Source organism: Mangifera indica, chromosome 19 (assembly GCF_011075055.1).
Source record: "Mangifera indica cultivar Alphonso chromosome 19, CATAS_Mindica_2.1, whole genome shotgun sequence".
NCBI classification, from domain to species: domain Eukaryota; kingdom Viridiplantae; phylum Streptophyta; class Magnoliopsida; order Sapindales; family Anacardiaceae; genus Mangifera; species Mangifera indica.
This window is the reverse complement of record NC_058155.1, coordinates 7,561,234-7,580,936: the sequence shown is the minus strand read 5'-3', so window position 1 is coordinate 7,580,936 and position 19,703 is coordinate 7,561,234. Positions and strand designations below refer to the sequence as shown.

The following is a 19,703-nucleotide window of genomic DNA, read 5'->3' as shown; positions in this document are numbered from 1 at the left end:
AGTTTCCCACTGAATGTATTGTTAACTGACAAATAACTCAATCCTCATCCGAGAAAAAGAATATCTCTTTCTTCAGATCATCACACATGAAAGCCAGACCACCTGGCAAGCCGTGGAAATTTCTGGGGAACAGCGTTGATCTGTTTGGAGAGGTAAGTTTCGAAGATTTCCACAAGCAGGCAAGGCTCCTTTTCAACAAGCTCCATATACTCAGATCTTTTAATGAAGTTGCTCATATTGTTTGTGATCAATGATGAAGCTGCACGAAGGAGACGTTCTGCATTGTGTCGGTGTGCAAATACGTATCTCGTGATTGAATTTTCCCAGTTCAATTTGGACACCAGGAACTTCTCACAGTAGGCTTTAAGATGCTCAACATCATAATTTTCTGCTAATTCTAGAAGTTCACAGGCCAGTTTCTCATCAAGACTTATTTCAGCAGTGTACAGATAGTTGATAAATTCACAGAGAACATCATGTGATGCATCAGTGATCTCTATGGTTGCAGTCTGCTTTTCTTCCATCTCATTCTCTAGCGTGGCTTTTAACACTGGCGAACGATTCACCTGTTTAGATATTATAATTATAATATCTATACATTGGAAAAAGCGGTTTTACGTTTATACAATTAGATATGTAGATAATATGTCATTATATGATTAAGTTTATACATATGCCAAGTTTTGTAGAGAAGTTTATCATACACACCAAAGATTTGATCTTTTCGACAAAATTAAATGTCTGAAACCTTGACTTTTAGGTAAGAAAACAAAAAAACAATACCCTAATAAATGGTCCGGTTTGATTCAAATGCCTATTTAAGAATTAAATCAATTTTTTGTTAATTTGAGACATAAGATTTTAAATTAAAAATAAAATAAAATGACATTAAAATAAAACACTCATAGGATTCAAATTCATTCAGAATAGGAATTCTATTTAAAATATGACAGATCATTTATATATGTTGGTGTTTATTCAAAATTGTATACATTGTATAGAAAATAATATTATAATTCAGCAAATGTGTGAAATGGGTACTGAGTACTGACCAAAATGGCCTTATGAGCCAGGACAGGAACGGCGGACTCAGAAGTTCTGTCGTCGGAGGCAGCGAGCAAAACGACGTCGGTGTAAGATGCATGATCGCGGTGATCAAGTGGAGAAGAAATCCGTAAGAAGGCAATTTTGGCTTTAAGCTCCTCAACTGTTTCTTCCGACCTCTCGTAGCAGTCTTTGCAGGCGCCCCCTTCGCCTGACCAGTATGCCCGTCTGCAACATTGGCAAGACGTCATCATCTTCATTGGCAATACGTCATCTTCTTCTGTGTTTTCAAATTTCTGGTTTGGGTTAAATTGAGGAATGTTGTAAGGTAATACATTGAAAGTTAAGTGTTTTGGCCTGGCTACCTTGCTGCGGGTGTAAGGTTACTCAGAATGCGTGAGCCAGGCGTTTAAGCAAATACAAAAACTAAAAATTTCAGGCAAGAAAAGTAGCAATATAGCCACCATTGAAGCACTGCTATTGCCTCTCTGTATATGTGTCTCTTGAGTAGTTCAGCATCAATGCCTACAGAGGAAGGACATCAAAAGCTGACCATCGGTAAAGAAATAGAAGAAACAGGATCAAAATTTACCAATTTCCGGGTCGCAGGACGTGCACGATAAAACGTTTAGATATTTTGCGATAAATTTATATGGCGGATTGGCGGGTACAGATGCAATTTTTCAGTTCTCAATGCTGGAGCTGACATAATGTGATACTAGAAAAAAAGAAAATAATTTGCTTTTACAATCTTATCCTGGTTCGGCAAACAATTTTGATATACAAATGATATGTTATTGTATAATTAAATATTATTTTATTTTTAATTCAAAATTATTTAATCACATGATGATATATCAGTTATATACCTAAATTATAATTACCAATATGTATATATAATTTTATTAATATTTTAATTATGCAAATGTACTTCATGGATTGGGAAAAATATCCTTTAAATATAAAGCCAAATGACTATTTCCCACCCAAGGTTTATAACATAGCGGATTTTCGTTATTTCAATTTAAAAAAGTCATTTACTAATACAAGTATAAATAAAGGTGATAATAACATATATCATATGTTAAGAGGATGAACTATGATTTTTGAATATATTAAAAGTGTTAATGAAATTTTTTACAAGGTTTTAAAAATTCAAAAAAGATTTGGAGTGTTTTTAAAATTTTTAAATTTTAAATATGTGTTTCTATAATTTAAAAAATATAGTTATATCCTCGAAGAAGTAAATATCATGTTACAAATTATTAACGCTATAATATATTTTCAATATATAAGAGATAAAAAAAATAATTTCTAAAATAAGATAAAAAATTTATTTGTTTACCCCTGGTAATTTACACCTCCATAAAGATTATTTATAATTCAATTTGATAAGAGTATCATTATAATATTTTTAATTTAAAGGATAAAAAAAAGGGTTAATTATATTCTTAATATAATATTTGGAAAAAAATAAAATAAAATAAAATAAATATATTTTGACAGTTAAAACTATTGACCAATTTTGATAGTTGGTGGAAAAATAATTTTCCCAAATTTAAAAAGTGAGAAATGTAGTTTTATTAAATCTTGATGGGGAACAGTCATTTGGCCTAAATACGATAACATTCAAATGTCATAGAAAATTTTATGCACTTGGAATTGATGACCCTCTCTGAAGATTTCTAGTTCGGATGTGCTACCAACCAGAGGACACTTGTGTGCGTGATTTCCTATTTAAGAAAACATTTCTGATTACTGCTGCCACCGGGAAACAACTTTATCAGATTCATGTGTCTGACCAATTTGAAATTTCCAGGCAGCCAGTCTAAACACAACCAAGAACAGTGGATAAATTCTGACATATCTTTGAAAAGATTTCTCAAAGATATGTTGTTTTGAATTTTGATTGCTGATAAGTTAAAGATCAATGGATAAATTCTGAGCTTGCCATAAATACATGGTAAACTATAGACATTTAAGGAAAAAAACTATATGATATACAGATAACACTAGATGATTTCCATAACTCCACAACATATTACAATTTCAAGTTTTGCCACCAGTATCTCACATCTTTGAGAAAACTTTGGCATGCCCTTCAATATAGACGAAAACTACTACAGAACTTTCCAACCAACAAATATTTTAGTTTGTTCATATACTCTCCATCCACATCCAGAGACTTCATAAACAAAAAACAATGATCAGTGACTCATATTTTATCCCTCTCTGTTTTCAGATCAGAACAGGAAGAAAACTGTACTCAGTCATTACTTCATGGAAGAATCCTTATGGGCAGCAGTATTAACCTGTTTGGAGAGGTAAGCTTCATAGATCTCCACCACAAGGCGGGGGTCCTTTTCAACAAGTTCTATGTACTCCTCCCGTTTGGTGAACTTGTCCATGTTGTCAGTGATCAATGACAAAGATGCATCAAGCAGTTGTTTAGCATTATGCTGGTGTGCAAAGGCATAGCTCATGACTGAATTGTCCCAATTCAACTTGGATAGCAGGAACTTCTCACAGTATGCTTTAAGGTGCTTCACCTGGTATTTTTCAGCCAGTTCTAGAAGGTCACAGGCCATTTGCTCATCAAGGCATGCTTCTGCAGTGTACAAATAGCTGACAAATGCACGAAGTGCATCGTAAGTCACATCACTGATCTTTATAGTGCCACTCCGGCTTTCCTCCATTTCATTCTCTAGCATGGCTTTGAACACTGGAGAACGGCTCACCTGAATGCATATAAAAACAATTCAAAGAAATAGTAAGTAATGAATTCTGTACTCCAGAAGTGCATCACCTATTGAATGCATAGTAAAAATATAAATAAAATTATACAGATATGAATGCTTGAATTGAGCACACAAAGACATACACACCCCCTTAATTTTATATGGAATCATATTTGAACTACTAACAACCTCATGCTCCATCGAATCCATCTGCAACACCCCAAAATTATGTAGCAAGACCCATAAAAGGCAGTGTACTCTCCCAATAAATGGTATAGGATCAAGATTAGCAAGATTCAACTGCAAATAGAATTATCCAACAACCTTTTTTTTTTTTAAATAATTGTAAGTGGTATCTGCCAGTTACGGGCTTCAATTCCAGTTCCACAAGTAGAGCAGCCAAATAAGCAATTCGCAATTCAATTTTATATGCATATTGATAGATCTCTAAATAAGTAGGGGCACACATGGAAGCATAGGCTGAGGAGATGGGGTCACAAGAGAATAGCGGAGAGAACGACACAAGTGACTAGAGGAGAGAGCGACTAGCAGAGAGAGCGATTAGCAGAGAGAACATATGAATCAGTCAGGGAGTGGGGCTGGAAAGGAAAGAAAAAATTAAAGTGGAAGGAGGAAAGGAAGGGGGAGAACTCGCCTCTCGCATTTCCAGGAACTATTCATCTTTCAGTTCAAATCTGTTCTCTGATTTCACCTGGTTGGGCAGTTGAGTGTAAATAGTGGGAATCTCCTGCTGAGTTGATAAATAAGATCAGATTTCTCTTAACCTTTTGCCTACAGTTTGTGTGTTTTTGCTGTGTTCTGGTTGAAATTGCAGGTTGGAACACATACCCTGTTATTCCTTCTCCATAATTAATTAACCTGACAAACATTGACATATGGCCACTCTAATAAAGAAGCACCTACACATGATACAGAGCAACTCAATCAACCACAAGAATTCAATCTACAGATTACAGATGAAAAATTCCATCACTTCCACAAGGGTTGAAGAGTTTCCTTGAGCTAATAAGTTAACAAATTTTTATCAACCTCACTCCCAACTCACAAATATCATCCAAGCCCTCCAAAATTCCATGTAAGCTCTCCGCAACTCCAAGTTGAACAAATTTCTATCTCAAAACCGCTCCTACAACTAAAAGAAACATTACCAACTAAGCTAACAGTACTAACTACCACCTCCACCTTCTTTAACTAAAACAATATCATCCATCAAAGCAAGAATAATAAATAATCCTAGTAAAGATTTTAAGGGTACTCACCAAAACGGCTTTATGGGCAGGGACTGGAACGGAGAGGCCAGAGGAACCATCCTCGGTGGTGGCGACCAAAACGACGTCGGTGTAACAAGGTCCATTGTGGGACCTAGCATGATGATCAAGCGGAGACCAAAATCTTAAAAAAGCAACTTTAGCCTTAAGATCGTCGATCTCTCGCTTGAGCTCCTCCTCGGTCTCGCTGGCCTCCTCGTAACATTCCTTGCACGTGCCCGCGTCACGTGTCCCGTATTCCTCCCTGCATGATATGCACTGCATGGTTTCGGATTCGGAATCGATCTCCGATTCCGAAGTATCGGCGTGGCGAGACGAGAGACACCGGCGTTCGCGCATGTCGGAAGTTAGGTCCAATTGGGTCAGTCTAGGTAGAGTGGGTCCTATTATGAAATGTGGTTTATTCGTTCAAGTGCCCTGAGGTGGGTTGTAACTTTTTTTCATCATAAAATATGTGTACCCTCGCATCCTTATTCTTTAATTTTCAAAAATCTAAAATTTCACTCACAAATAAAATTTTATTTAAATTTTTAATTAAAATTAAGAGTAAAATTTTTATTCAAAAAAAAAAATTTTATGATATTTTTTTATCATTTTGAAATTTTAATAATTTTTTTCTACTCAAAATTTAAAAAAGGTCAAAAGATTATTTCCCAACCAAGATTTAATGAAAGAATAAATTCTCACTCATTAAATTTTGAAAACCTAAATACTCACTCATCTATTAAAATCACTGTTAAAATTAGGCGTAAAATAGTTATTTAACTAAAAATATTAAAAACTACCGTTCCCCCACCTAAGGTTTGAAAAATCACCATTTCCCCCCTAGGGTTTTATGCCTTCTTTGATGACATTCTCTGGTTAACCTTTCATCTATTGGAGCTTCCTTTAGCCTCCATGATGAAGACACAATCACGAAGAGGCCACGAAGGCGGCAATTGGAAGCAACGTCGTCGAAGATTTGTCGTGAGATGGATCGTTGCGCTTTGTGTAGATCAGTCCCATGACAGATCTCGACCACTTCTATCATGCTTATACTCTTCAAAGATGTTTCTGGATGATGCCAAGATCCGTCAAAGTGAAAGCAATGCGGTCGGAGACGACGAACTCTGCCGTCTTAGGTGACAGTTTCAAAATCCTAGGGGGAAAAGGTGATTTTTCAAACCTTCAAGGGAGGAAATTTCAAATTTATAAACCTAGGAGGAAATTAATTATTTTTAGTTTTTTTAACTAAATGACAATTTTACCCTTATTCATAACATTGAATTTTAACAAATATGTAGGTATTTAGGTTTTGAAAAGTTAATGGATGAAAATTTGTCCTTTGACTTTTAAAAAATAACAATTTCATCTCTAGAGTTTTGAAATCATTGTCATTTTTGACCATGTTTATCTTCTCATCTCGGGTTATCTCTCTCTATCGATTTGTTCTCATCCAACGATTAAAGCGATTACCTTTGACGAAGATGATTTCATCTTCATCGGTGGGTGGAAACAAGTTGACAAGAGAAGATAAGTTGGGAGGGAGAGTCAACAAGGTCAGAGATAGATGGTTTCAAAATTTTAGGGGTAAATTTATCACTTTTCAAATTTAAAATAAAGACAAATTGTTAGATTTTTAAATTGAGGAAGGAAAATATAATAAAGCTTTAATTGTTTTAATTTTTTTGATTAAATAATGATTTTATCTTTAATATTAACTAAGTTTTTAAATAGAATTTTACATATGAGTAAAAGTTTGAATTTTTTAAAGTTAAGTGTATAACTTTTGAATTACCTTTAACCTTGGGTTTTGCCTAAAAATATGACACTTTCAAGTCTAAACAAGGGAGAAAGGATTATTTTTCTATCGGAATCATGTTTGTCATCATTCAATTAAAAAAAAAAAAAACAAATTGGTGAAAGATTATGCCAGTAAATTCTATTATATTTTGGGATAAAAACCGTCCATACCCGGACCAAATAATACCTATATTTTATGTTATATAATATATATTTTATTATATAATATAATATATAATATATATAATATAAAATATATTAAATTAATATAATATAATAAATATATTATATAATATAATACAAATTTTATGTTAAGATACATATTTTATTATATAATACATATTATTGATATAGATGAATATATTTTTTAAATAAAATAATGATATAATTAAGAGTATATATAAAAAATTTTAAATTTTTAAAAATATTTGTGATATTTTTTAAAATAATAATGTGTTAATTAGATTTTTTTAATTATTATTTTTTAAAAAAACTGTATTATAGGATACGATATGATACTTAATATATGATATAAAAAATTAAATTTTTTATATACGATACTATTTACTATTTGATTATTATGAAAAAGCCAAAGAATATAGAAGACACAAATACTTTATTTCTTTTTCAAAACAACACTGAAATGAGCGAATATCCCGAGTCCTAAATCTAAAATATTTTCAATCTCTTTTCAAATATATGAAAATCTAAGGGGGCGTTTGGTTGACGTCTTTTAAGATTACATTGATAATCTATCTTTTATTCCCTTGTTTGATTTATCAGTAATAAAAGATTACAATAATCTTCTATTACTAATGCTGGCGTGACAGGTAATATAGGTGCTAATCTGATTACCACCTTCACCTTAGGTATTTAAAGATTACTGAGGTAATCTTGAGTTTATTATAATTATATTATTATTTATTAATTTTTTGAGATAAAAATAAATTTATTTTTAATTAATATGACAAATAATATAAAAAATATTTAAAAATAATTATATTTAAAGACATTTAAGTAAAATAATTTACTAGTAATCTTTTATTACATTTAACCAAACACAATAATTATTTATACCTATCAAATTTTATCAAATATAGTAATCATTTATACCCAGTAATCTTCTAAGTAATTTATCTTCAAGGTAATACTTCTATTTTGGTAATAAAACATTACCCAAACCAAACGCCCCCTAAGGGTTCTCTCATTTGAAACACTCAAAATAGTTCGCCCTAGTGGAACCCATTCTTTAATCTAGTAGAGGATAAAGTTTGGGCGCTTATCCCTGTCCATGAGGATGCAGATAAGGGTGGATGTAAATAGAATTGAATTCGAACATCTTTTTATTTGAATTTAATTTAAATAAAAAATAATTTGATTTGAATTTGATTCGAGTTTATAACTCAAATTTATGGTTTAAATCAATAACCCAGATTCATAATTTATTAACAAAATGATATTATTTTACTTAATAAGAGATAAAATGATGTTATTTTGATAATTGTTTAATACAAAATTACGAGTTAAATTTGAATTAAATTGAACTACTCTCTTATTCAATAGTCTAAATAAGTCAAACTCTTTATAATTTGAGTTTGTTTTGATTTAAAAAATGAATTGACCCTTTTAGTTTAAACTCGATTTAAATTTAAACTGATTTGAATTGAATTAATTTAGTTTTTGAAACTGAGCCAACCCGGTTTAAGCTAACTTAGTTTGGATCCAACATTAGATGCAAGGTCCTATCAACTCCATTCTTGTCCTTCATGGATTTGAGCATATCGCCTCTACAAGCATGCTTGACATCATAATCACTAAGGAGCGCCTATATCCGTTCAGCTACATCCCTCAATTTTTCTATAGCCATTGCTATGTGAAATGAATATGACAGTAGTATAACACTACCATTTTTTGAACCTTGCATTCCATAAATCATGACAGATGGTTCGTAGTTTGGTTAATAAGCAAAAGTTTTTGTTACATTTGTAAAACCCAAGTAACATTTAATCATTTATTGATACATCAAGTGTATACACATAGTATTAGTCAAGATCTAATAGCACAAGAATTATCTGTCCACCTTTCCTCTGAACTTTTATTGTTAGATTGATGAAGGATGCCTTTCTCATTGTGCATCGGATTGATATGGATCCTAGAAGGCATGACCAAAGTTCTTTTCTAAAAAAAAAAGACATGGCTTCTTCAGGGGCACACCTAAGGCTGGTTCTTGAAAACCAAAGCTGGAACAAGATTTACAAATTTTACCAGGGCAGTCAATTCTATTACCCCAATACAAGTACTTGACATGGAGAGCGTGTTGTCTTGTAGGGGAAAGAGAATGAGGAAGAGAAGGGGCAGCCATTTACTGAGAAAAAAGAGAAGAGCACGCAAAGAAATACAATGAGTGATAAGAATATGAGAAGAATCGAAATTTGTTGGCATTCATGACAACTCTTCGGCTCTAGTCTCCTCTAATGTCAAGCATAGTGGCAAGACAAGCCAAACAGGATTTTACAAAGACAACTCCACTATCACCAAACCTCTTTTGGCATCACATTGTTGAACTCATCTAAAATAGGAACAACTTTACCTTGTTAAGAGACATTTTATAAATATTGGTCTAGATTTTGTACGAGGCTGTACATTTTATAAAGACTAAGGGCTTGAGAAGATCAAAAGGGGACTAGACGTGCCAGATTCATCTCTTGAGTCAATATGAGGAAGTTTTCTTCACTTTTTTAATACTTAGTTTTCAATTATTTTCATGTTAATGATGGTTGTAGTATTTGATTTGATGAAGAACTGCTTTCTTGTATGAAGGCCATGTAATGGCCAAACTTATGTAGTGTAATAATGTGATATTTTGTTTTGATTTTATGATTTAAATATTGTTGAGTCATATGATATGGTTTATAGACAATCACTTACATGATTAAAGGCCTAGTTTTTGGGATTGAAAAAATACTGACTAGGTTAAACATCATTTATTGCATACAACATGAAGTAAAATTGATTATAAATATATATATTTTTTTAACTTTTAGTGATAAGGTGACTTACAAGTCTTAATATAAAGCTAACCAGTTAGGGTGTAATGGACATGACATTGAGTATATAGTATTTTTGGACAACGAAAGAGGTATCTTTCTTGTTACTCGATATTTGTCTTAATAAACAATTGTAGGTCTAATGCATATCACACATCAAATATGACTCTAGGAGCTATTACCCAAATGCACCTTGTTGTCATCGCTACTAGAAGAGCCTGTGGTGGGAAACAAGAAATCCAGAGCATTATATGCTTTGGAAAGGATTTAAGATTCTCTGCTTGTGGGCACATAACCGTTACTCGCTTTAGTGAAAGTGATGGTCACTAGAAAAGCAAACATTCTTTAACACAATTAGCCATTAAAGGGATTCGTATCCCTACTCTTGTCGTTGGGGTGGCATACTTGATTATTTCAACTATATGTTAATGATAACACATCAAGAATTAACATTGTAAGTTGTCAACTCGTGATGGGAGTTGTACATTTTATATTGAAGCCACGAGATAAGTAGAGTTGCTCCTAGGAAATACAGGGTGAAGAAAGAAAACACATTGCCTAAGATTGAGAGACCTCTTTACTCTAGAGATTAGAAGTGTGTTGCCAATGGACATTTCTATAGCGTATATTGTTTACTCTTAACAGATTAAACTCTAAACCTTGAGAGACATCTATAACTAAATTGACCTTTTCATGACACGAGCCATATATAGACTACACTGGTATATATGTAGAAACATGACTATCTAACTTTGCCTAAGGTAAGTACGTCAAGAGATTTGTTTGCCTTTTGAAAGATGTTGGAGAGTAATATGTCAAAATTGACAATAGTTGGCATCTTCTATAGGAGCCCTTCTCCTAACACCAAATTATAGGCAGATGATACGAAAGAAATGCCAATTTAAAAAATTATTTTTTCTAGATGAGGGAGAACTATCTATAGGTAGAAGCAAAAAATGATGCTTCTATTGTTGATAAGTTATTTTGAAGATATTCGATTTAGGGTTTATCATATTTTTTTAATAAAATTATAATATCTATTTTTAGTACACGAATGTATACATATTTTATGTGTATTATCATATAATTAAATAATTTTGAATTAAGAATACTATAACACTCAATATATGTAATATTGCCTTTATTTTTTTTTTAAATACTCTATTCCACCGGTAACAGACACCTGCCCATAACAAAGCACCGGCTGCCTGGTGCCACTCATCACAACCGGGTCGCTAGTAGAAGACCCGACGCCAAATGTATAAATTGAAGAAAAACACGGGTTATAAAACACTACTGAAAATTTTAAAAGCAAAGATAAGAGTTGAAGAGCCAGGACATCTGACATAAACAGAATCTTTTGTTACGATTTTTAGGGCTTGAAGAAATTTATTAACTCAGGTGAATATAACCTTTTATCTCTCTTAACAAGTAAGTTCTGCTTCTCTTATGCTTTGTTGTTTGACAACTTACTTTAATCTAATGGTGGAAACACAACTTTAAACTAGCACTGAACAGGTTGAATCTATTTTTTGTTCTTTTTTGGATTTTGACTCTAGAAGAAAATAGTTGGACCCAATAGAGCTTTGTTCAAGTACTTGGTTTTTATTTTTATTTTTTTCTTGTTACTTCATATATTGAAACAATATAGGGGCTGAGATGCAGATTTTTGCTTTTTTACTTTCATTGCCAGTGTTTTCACTATAAAGAAAACGACTTCTGTTTATAAAACTCTACTGGCTCAAATTCGGGTAATTATTGTCAATTTAGTCAATATTATGAAGTGGGTGTCTAATAATTTATGTGAATTTCGAATGTTTCCATGTGGGTATAATAAGGAAACTCTAAGTTTCGATGCTTTCTTAGAAATCACACAGGGATGAGGGCTTAAGTCCATTGTCTTATATTTTGATTTTATTAGCTGAGTGGCTTTATTGTAATTTATGTTAAATTCTTATCTTCTCTTGTTCTTGCTACATTAAAACCATATCTTATGGTGAGAAGCTCATAAAAGTTTATTTCTCTAATATTTTGCTTCTTTATTTTTTAATTTTTTTTAGTGATGGGATGTGAAGAGGGAACAAGCAATGGTGATACAGAGTGGTTGAAAAGAGGAAGGGGGATTAATGGGATAGAAGTTGGAAGGGTGCAGGATTTTGGTGGAGGGAGGTCAGTTGCAAGTGAGGGTTTTCGGACCTACAAGAGGCGGAAGCATGTAAGGTCAACTGAAGAAGCCAAATTTTTGGAGGATTCCTTCAGAATTCAGGTATGTCTCCTAGAACATATGTGATTAAGCTTGGAGGATCAATTTTTTTTTTCTTTCTAATAGTCAATCATGAAACTTGTTTTTTCTTTCAAAGTGTTCAAGGACCAAAATGGCTTGGAATTGATGCAAAATTTGTTTTAGTGCTTCTAGTGAGTTGAAACCCTCTGTTTTGAATTAGACACATTGAGAAAAGTTGGCTAATGTTAAAAGCTTTAGCTAACTAATTTATCTTTCATTCCTAAATTTATAGTAGGACTACTTTAATGGATAATTAAGGTAGATTAAAAGTTTTATGAATTTAGGCATTCCTATATCTTGTGTTTTCTCATGTGTTGCACATGAACACATACATATATATGGATTCAACTATGTAATTTAGATAACCCATTGCAATCTTAGTGAGTGGCTTGTATTAATCTTCACAAATATCATTCTAATGCTTGGCTATAATCTGTTCCTTGTGCATAATTGACAGTACTATATTCTGTATCTGTCAGAAATATTGCTGGAATTTATAGTGTATCTTAAAATTATGATATTTGGAAGCTATTAGCACAATAGTCTGTGCCGAACCATCTCTATTGGGCAAAGCTTACAATTGCTTCTTTAGTGATGCAGTGAGATTATAGTGAAGAAAAACTTGAACATAAAATTCCAAATATCATTACAGAGAATTATATGCTCTTTAGTATCTTTGCGCAAACTTGAAATTTTGATATCAAATTTTTTTTTTTTCACAATTCAATTGCATGTTGTGTCATCTTTAGTGAATAGTTTTTAGAAAGAAAATGTATTCACATGTGTCCCTATCAGCATATGTGATCTTTAAAGGAGTTTAAGGTATTGATGTTCCAGGCCTATAGAGTTTTGGCACATCGATTAATAAATATGCTAATGCATGGATATGATTGTTTGATTTTGAGCCATGAGCCATCCAAATTTTATTTTTTTCTGCAATTTTCTTAATGTTTTCAGTTTATCTTATTACATGACACTTGGTGTTTTACAAATTGATGAATGGCTGAAATGACTTGGTATTGTAGAATCATCATTAATTGTGGCACATAATCCAACAAAGGTATGTGTTTTGGACAAGAGTTTGGTGTGTAGTCATACGACTGAAGTTAATGAAAATTTAAATTTATTTGCAAATGAATGTACTTGCTTACCTCGAATAATTGGCCTGGTTTTGTACTATTTGTTATTGCTATCAAAATAGTGGATGAAGATCCTGCTTTCTTAGATGGGTGTTCAGGAACAAAACGGGGCAATTTATGGATCTCCATTTTTGAGTGTCACTGTTTCATGTTTTGGCTACTATATTGTTGGATATAATTTAATTCTGTGGAATGTGAACCTTAAAGTTGTCAGATGTTTGCTATATTAGATAGGCTTTGAGAGTAATGGAAAATAGCGCTACCCTAGGAATCAATTTAAAAATTTTAAATCTGTGAACAATTTTATATAGGCATCATGTGTCCATGAGAAATGAAAATAACCCGTGCAAATTGTGTCAGTATGGTAATTTAATTTCATTGATGGAAAATATAATTGTCTATCTTCTTTTCCCAATGATTACTTAATGTTCAGTTTGTAAGATCTTTCCTGATGCTTCTTGTCATCATAGAACCAACCTGATGTCCTTTTGATTGTTAGGAAACTGTGGGAAATACTCATAGGCATTCTGCAATGAACCACCATCTGAGGATAACTTTCAGGCTTTTTTGAATAGTTCATTTGATTGTTTGCAGAGGAAAAACAGAAATGCTGTACTAATTCAGATGCTTGGGTCATTTAAAGGTGTGGGTGGTATAGAAGAGTGTATCCGTGAAGCATTTTTCTTTGATCCAGAAATTGTTTGCTCGACAATTAAGGTCTGTACTGTGACTGAAATTTCTTGTGTTCATTATGATATGAGTTGTTTTCTATGCTTCCTTTTTTTCTAGATAAATCTGTAAAATTGATTTTTATCTTAGGGATCTGATACTCATGGTCAAGATAGGAACAAATGCTCACAAACTGGGATTCTTAATGGATGTCAGTATTCAGCTAAAGGTTGTAGTGTTGTCTCTGGTGGCCCTTTAAATGCATCTAATCCTTCTATCATGACCAATATGTGTCGGCGGGCTTTCTTTGATATTTTAATTTCTGAAAAGTTCAGCTTACTTTGTAAGCTACTCCAGGAAAATTTTGGAGGATTGAGGTTTGACAAATTTATCGACTTTAGTGTGATTCACGCAAGGATGAAAGAAGGAACTTATGAAATTTCACCTATCCGTTTCGTTGATGATATTCAACTGGTAATATGTGTAATTTTTTCCCAAAATTATGCATCTTATTTGCTTTCTAGCTTGTATTAATGGTGGAAGGAAAAGTGATATAATCTTTGTGTTTTCAAATAGCATAATTCTCAATTGTGTTATTAATGTGTCAATCTTTTGCTACATGCAACCTTCTTTTTGTGGCCTTAGAACATGTTCTAGGGAACTGAAGTACTTTAAAACCTCTTTTATATCTAGCTTTGATATTTTTTACTTTTAGGTTTGGGGAAAGCTTCAAGAGATTGGTGCTGAAATGATTTCTCTAGCAAATAGTGTTGCAGAATTTTCAAGAACTTCCTGCAGTGAGCATGTATGACTGCTCACTGATGTTGCTGTGTTTAAATATTTTCTTTCATTACTAAATCATTTTCTTCTGATTCTAAACTTTCGTTCTTCCTGTTTATGGTTACTCATAAAACCTTCTTTCTCAATCTTCTCTAATGTTTTCCTTCCAGGTTGGAGGCCCAATAAAGTATGATGAAGAAAAAAATGAGGTAAACTTTCTTAATGTATGTCAATTTGATTTGCTGTCTTCTTTACTTGGTATTACCAATAAATTGAATCCTCAAGAATCAGATAGTTGTGCATTTTTACGGTCGCTATAAGTTATTAGATCGCTTAGGCTGCATTTGTTGTTTTGGAGGATATAGAGTCAGAAGGTCTCAAATGACTTGCAATATCACACTTTTTTTTTTTTTTTTGGGCATAATTACAATTGGACTTGATGAAATTTTATATCATTTATTGCTGTTAAGGTGCTTCTTAATGATGGTAACATTTTCCTGTTAAAATTTGTTTTGGTAATTGATCACTGTTAAAAGAATTTCAGTCCCCCGTTTTGTCTTATATATTACTTTCAATTTATCGTTTTATCTTAACTTTTGGTAGGAACCTTTTTTTTCTGGCCTGAACCAACTCAGCTGCAATCCTAGACTTATCTTGCTTAAAGTTCTCCTCTACACACTTATCTAGCTTCACCATTTTGCTTAGGTTACATATACACATCTTGAAAACTCAGGGTATAGTGAACTATTATTTCTGTGTTATGGTGAAATTGAGAGTAAGATAACTTGGGCTATGTTAAAAAAGTAATGTTGCAGAGTAACAGGGTGAAACTTAGAGTTTATTAGATGGAAGAACTTTAGAATTTTGCACTGCATAGTTTGATCTTTCTTCTGTTTCCTTTAATGATATACTAAAATGCAATTTCAGTTGGTCCTGAGTAATTGAAATTATTTTCCCATGTAGCAGTTGTTTTCTGGAGAAACCAACTTTGATGCTAAAATGGTACAGCCAGAAGCAGGTGGTGTGAATAAGGTTTGCACTTGCAGGTGCTGTGAGGAGAAGGCTGATGGGAAGGATTGTCTAGTTTGTGATTCATGTGAAGAAATGTACCATGTTTCCTGTATTGAGCCAGCTGTTCAAGAGATCCCACTGAAAAATTGGTATTGTGGGAGCTGCACTGCAAAAGGCATTGGATCGCCTCATGAGAACTGTGTAGTGTGTGAGACGCTGAATGCCCCCACAAACCAAGGAATTCTGGTTGGTGATGGGACCAGTCCAGCGTATGAAACATTTATTGAATTTGAAGGTAAGTCAAACAGTAATACAGATGAAGTCCAAGAATCTGAAGAGAAAAGATACCTGATGTACCCTTGTGGAATTTGTGGAGTTAGGGTAGCATCGTGCGATGAGTTTCAATACTGTGACCATGATTACTGCCCCTATAAGCTCTATCATAATAGGTGTTTAACACCAAAACAGTCGAAATCCTATGGGTCTCGTTGGCTCTGCCCTTCGTGTCTGTGTAGAGGATGCTTTACTGATAAAGATGATGATAAAATTGTTTTATGTGAAGCTTGTGATCATGCATACCATATCTATTGTATGGAGCCGCCACGCAGCTCAATTCCTAAGCATAGATGGTTTTGCAGAAAATGTGAAGCCGGACTCAAAGAAATACGCAGGGTAAAGGAGGTGTATGAAAATGAAAAGAAAAAGAAAGGAGATAAGAATATAAAGGCATATGAAAATGGACAGAAAAAGAAAAGCAAAGAGGATATATCACATGAAAATCTTGAAAAGAATCTGAATGGGAAAAGTGAGGAGGAATCAGATGGAGGTAGAGGCGGAATGGACATGCTTTTAAATGCAGCTAAGACCTTAAATTTTGAAGAGTTTGGCCGCAAAGAAGAGTTTAAACTGAAGAGGGGATAAGATTAATATTTGATGGGTTTTGTGAAAAATGATTTTGATTTTATTATGATGCTTCTCCTGATACAAGGAATTTCATTTTACCATATTGTTTCGGAAAACTAATATTTTGTTAGGTTAACGATTTTGCTGACTTTCTGATACATGACTTCTGGGTTAGACATGAATATGGAGGGTGGAGGCTGTATATTGGTGGCTGGCAGTGTGTGAGAGATGACATTATATTGTCTTTGGTTCCTGCCAAAGTGAATTTTCTGGGAACCATTGGATTTTGGTTGGCGGAAATGTTTCATTTAACATGGCTGCTCTTGTTTCCACATTTTGTACTATTGGTACATAATAGTGGTATCAGAAGCTTAATGTGAAAGATTTTTTTTCCAGTTTTATAATGGTGTTGTGCAGTTGGATCATAGAAATATGCTACATTAGTAGCTTTTTGCAAGACAATATTTTATTATTTTGATAATTTATTTTTTATTATTAATATTTATTTTATTTGGTTTTATAATTAATAAAATATTTTAATAATATTTTATTATTAAGTTGGTAAGACAGATAATAATTTAATAATTTTGTTATTTGGTTATACAATTAATAAAATATTTTAATAATATTTTATTATTAAATTGATAGGACAGATAATAATTTGACCTCATATGTGAAAAGATTATCTACTTAATTTTGTTATTCAGATAAAATTACAAATGCCCTGATCCAATACTCACCGCCACCATTGACCACAGCCAACACCCCCCACCAAAAATCACAGAGATCACCAGAAGAAATGGAAAATAGAATTCTTCGGAAAATCTTTCTTGTCTGGTTAACCCATACCATCGACTTTACTATCAATTTGTGATTTTTCTACTTGAATTCTTTAGTGAAGATGAGATAAGACGAGATTAGAACACTAAGTCTTAGCCATCGTCGATATGAAACATAAAATCAATATCGATTTTGTTGATTTTGTCGAGTTGAGAATATGAAACTGAGGTAGATTCCATCGATACTGGTGGACTCTTCACTAATTCCCCACCTTTTGATTTTAAGTTGTTCTTCCCTTGCCATTGCTCCTCCAATCTCTTACCCCTTACTTGTTGCGATTTCTCCCCGTATTCACACTTTCAATTAACTTATTTAAAGGTGTTTATGCACAATTATGTTTTAGGATTATTATATTACTGTATCATCAAATATAATAATTATTTATATAAACTAATTTAATCAAACATAATACTAATATATTTTTAATAATCTTTTTACTAATCTATCTTTATTATAATATTTCGATACCCGAACCAAATACACTTTATGAATAATAAAAGATGGATCATTTTATTTCAGTAACAACATTCCCTAAAACAAAACTATGTGTTTTAATTGAAAAATTGTATCTTGCTCTTATTATATCTTTTTAATAATACTACATGCATAACTTTATACATAAACAATAACGTATCACAATGTGATTGTGTGTTATTTTATCTTTAATTTTTAATTATCCAATTATATGATAAGATATTATTATTTATATATAAAATTATGTATATAGCATTACTTATATCTTTTTTATGTATTAGCGTATTATATTTACTTCTCAGAATTAGAGAGGAATTGCGGTTTTCATTTTTGTTATTGATTACTAGGGAAAAATCAAAAGAATATGATCTTATGAATGAATCTGAAACTTCCCACTATAAACGGTGTTAATAATAAATTTATTATAGAATAAAATAAAGGCCAAAACTATTCCCACCCAAGGTTTAACCCATTTCCAAAAATATATATATGTCGGGTTTTAAAAATCTAAACATTTACCCATAGACTGTTAAATCTAACCAAAATCATTAGTTATAAAGGATAAAATTATCATTTTATTATTAAATCCTAAAAACTTTTTTCTCTGTTGACTAAAAGCCATTCTTGTCGTCGGTTGGCCTTCCACCATCTTTTCCTCCTACCGCCGGCCTTCCCCCCATACCAGTTTAGGGTTGAATGATGTTGTTTTCGTCTCTTTGGTCGAACGAAGATGATTTGTCTTTGTCTGACTGATGGATCGACATTAGAAGATTTGTCTGATGCTGATCTATTGATCGCATCTCTGTTTGGTTGAGGAGACAAAGACGGTTTGTCTTTGTTCGACAAAACTGGTATAGGGGGAAGGTTGATTGTTGGAGGAGAAGATGGTGGGAAGACTGACTGATGGTAGAAACGACTTTTGATTGTCGAAGAAAGAAGAAAAAACCTTGGGGGAAAAGTAAATTTTTCAAAACTTAATCCTTTGAGAGAAAACATTAGTTTTTCAAAGTAAGAAAGAAAATGATACAAGTTTTTGGAGTTTTAAGGTATAGTGATAAAATAATGACTTTATCTTCTATAACTAATGATTTTGATTAAATTTAACAGTCTATAAATATGTGTGGGGTATTGAGTTTTTGAAATCCTATATATGTATATTTGTGAATGAGCTAAACTTGAGTGGGGATAAGTCCTTTGGCCTAAAATAAAATAAAAATGTGGTTGGCCGGCAAGTATTTTATCAATAAAAATCATTAACCCTGACAAATAATATGGTGGTGAGTCTATATTCTTCTCATTGTCATACAACTATAAATTACACAGAACGCAAATGAAAATTCAAAAACTAATAAACATAACATAAACCAATGTGTAGCATTGATGTTTGGCTACACCTATTGGATATCATTATCCATTTTTCAGTGACATTTAACAATTGAATGAGCAACATTATATGTATATTTTGAGCATGCCTGAACAATTTCATTCTCCAGGTTTCTTTCGATGTCTTCCTCGAAGATGGTATCATAATTCATTAAAAAAAAAAGTTTTTTAGATAATTAGCAGAGGTAAGGATGGACTAAACCCTAAACCCATTTCTTGTTAGCAGAAAGAAAAAATTGTTAGAATCAACCAGTCCGAAGAATATAGAGACCTTCTCGTTTCCAAATAAGTGACTTCCTGCTAATAGTGGAGCTCTTTTT

At 32.5% G+C, this 19,703-nt stretch overlaps 3 protein-coding genes across 6 annotated transcripts; 1 reads left to right on the top strand and 2 right to left on the bottom strand.

Annotated features, from left to right (window-relative positions):
* Positions 1 to 80: 80 nt before the first annotated feature.
* LOC123202878 (BTB/POZ domain-containing protein At4g08455-like) lies at positions 81 to 1,331 on the bottom strand. Its single transcript, XM_044619030.1, has 2 exons — positions 1,053 to 1,331; positions 81 to 566 (listed from the first exon to the last, which is right to left on the bottom strand). Exons 1-2 carry the CDS (start codon positions 1,302 to 1,304, stop codon positions 81 to 83), a joined length of 738 nt encoding a protein of 245 aa, XP_044474965.1. The 5' UTR covers positions 1,305 to 1,331.
* Positions 1,332 to 3,045: 1,714 nt separating this feature from the next.
* Positions 3,046 to 5,503, bottom strand: LOC123202777 (BTB/POZ domain-containing protein At4g08455-like). The gene is made up of 2 exons (XM_044618897.1): positions 5,063 to 5,503; positions 3,046 to 3,782 (listed from the first exon to the last, which is right to left on the bottom strand). Exons 1-2 carry the CDS (start codon positions 5,408 to 5,410, stop codon positions 3,318 to 3,320), a joined length of 813 nt encoding a protein of 270 aa, XP_044474832.1. The 5' UTR covers positions 5,411 to 5,503; the 3' UTR covers positions 3,046 to 3,317.
* Positions 5,504 to 11,172: 5,669 nt separating this feature from the next.
* On the top strand, positions 11,173 to 17,191 carry LOC123202708 (PHD finger protein EHD3-like). Of its 4 annotated transcripts, none has more exons than XM_044618750.1 (7): positions 11,173 to 11,301; positions 11,961 to 12,166; positions 13,918 to 14,040; positions 14,143 to 14,466; positions 14,708 to 14,797; positions 14,943 to 14,981; positions 15,736 to 17,191. In XM_044618750.1, exons 2-7 carry the CDS (start codon positions 11,963 to 11,965, stop codon positions 16,702 to 16,704), a joined length of 1,749 nt encoding a protein of 582 aa, XP_044474685.1. In that variant the 5' UTR covers positions 11,173 to 11,301; positions 11,961 to 11,962; the 3' UTR covers positions 16,705 to 17,191. The 4 variants fall into 4 exon arrangements, with proteins under 4 accessions (XP_044474685.1, XP_044474684.1, XP_044474683.1 ...); XM_044618749.1 differs by having other exon boundaries at positions 11,209 to 11,331; positions 15,739 to 17,191; XM_044618748.1 differs by having other exon boundaries at positions 11,209 to 11,331.
* Positions 17,192 to 19,703: the final 2,512 nt, after the last annotated feature.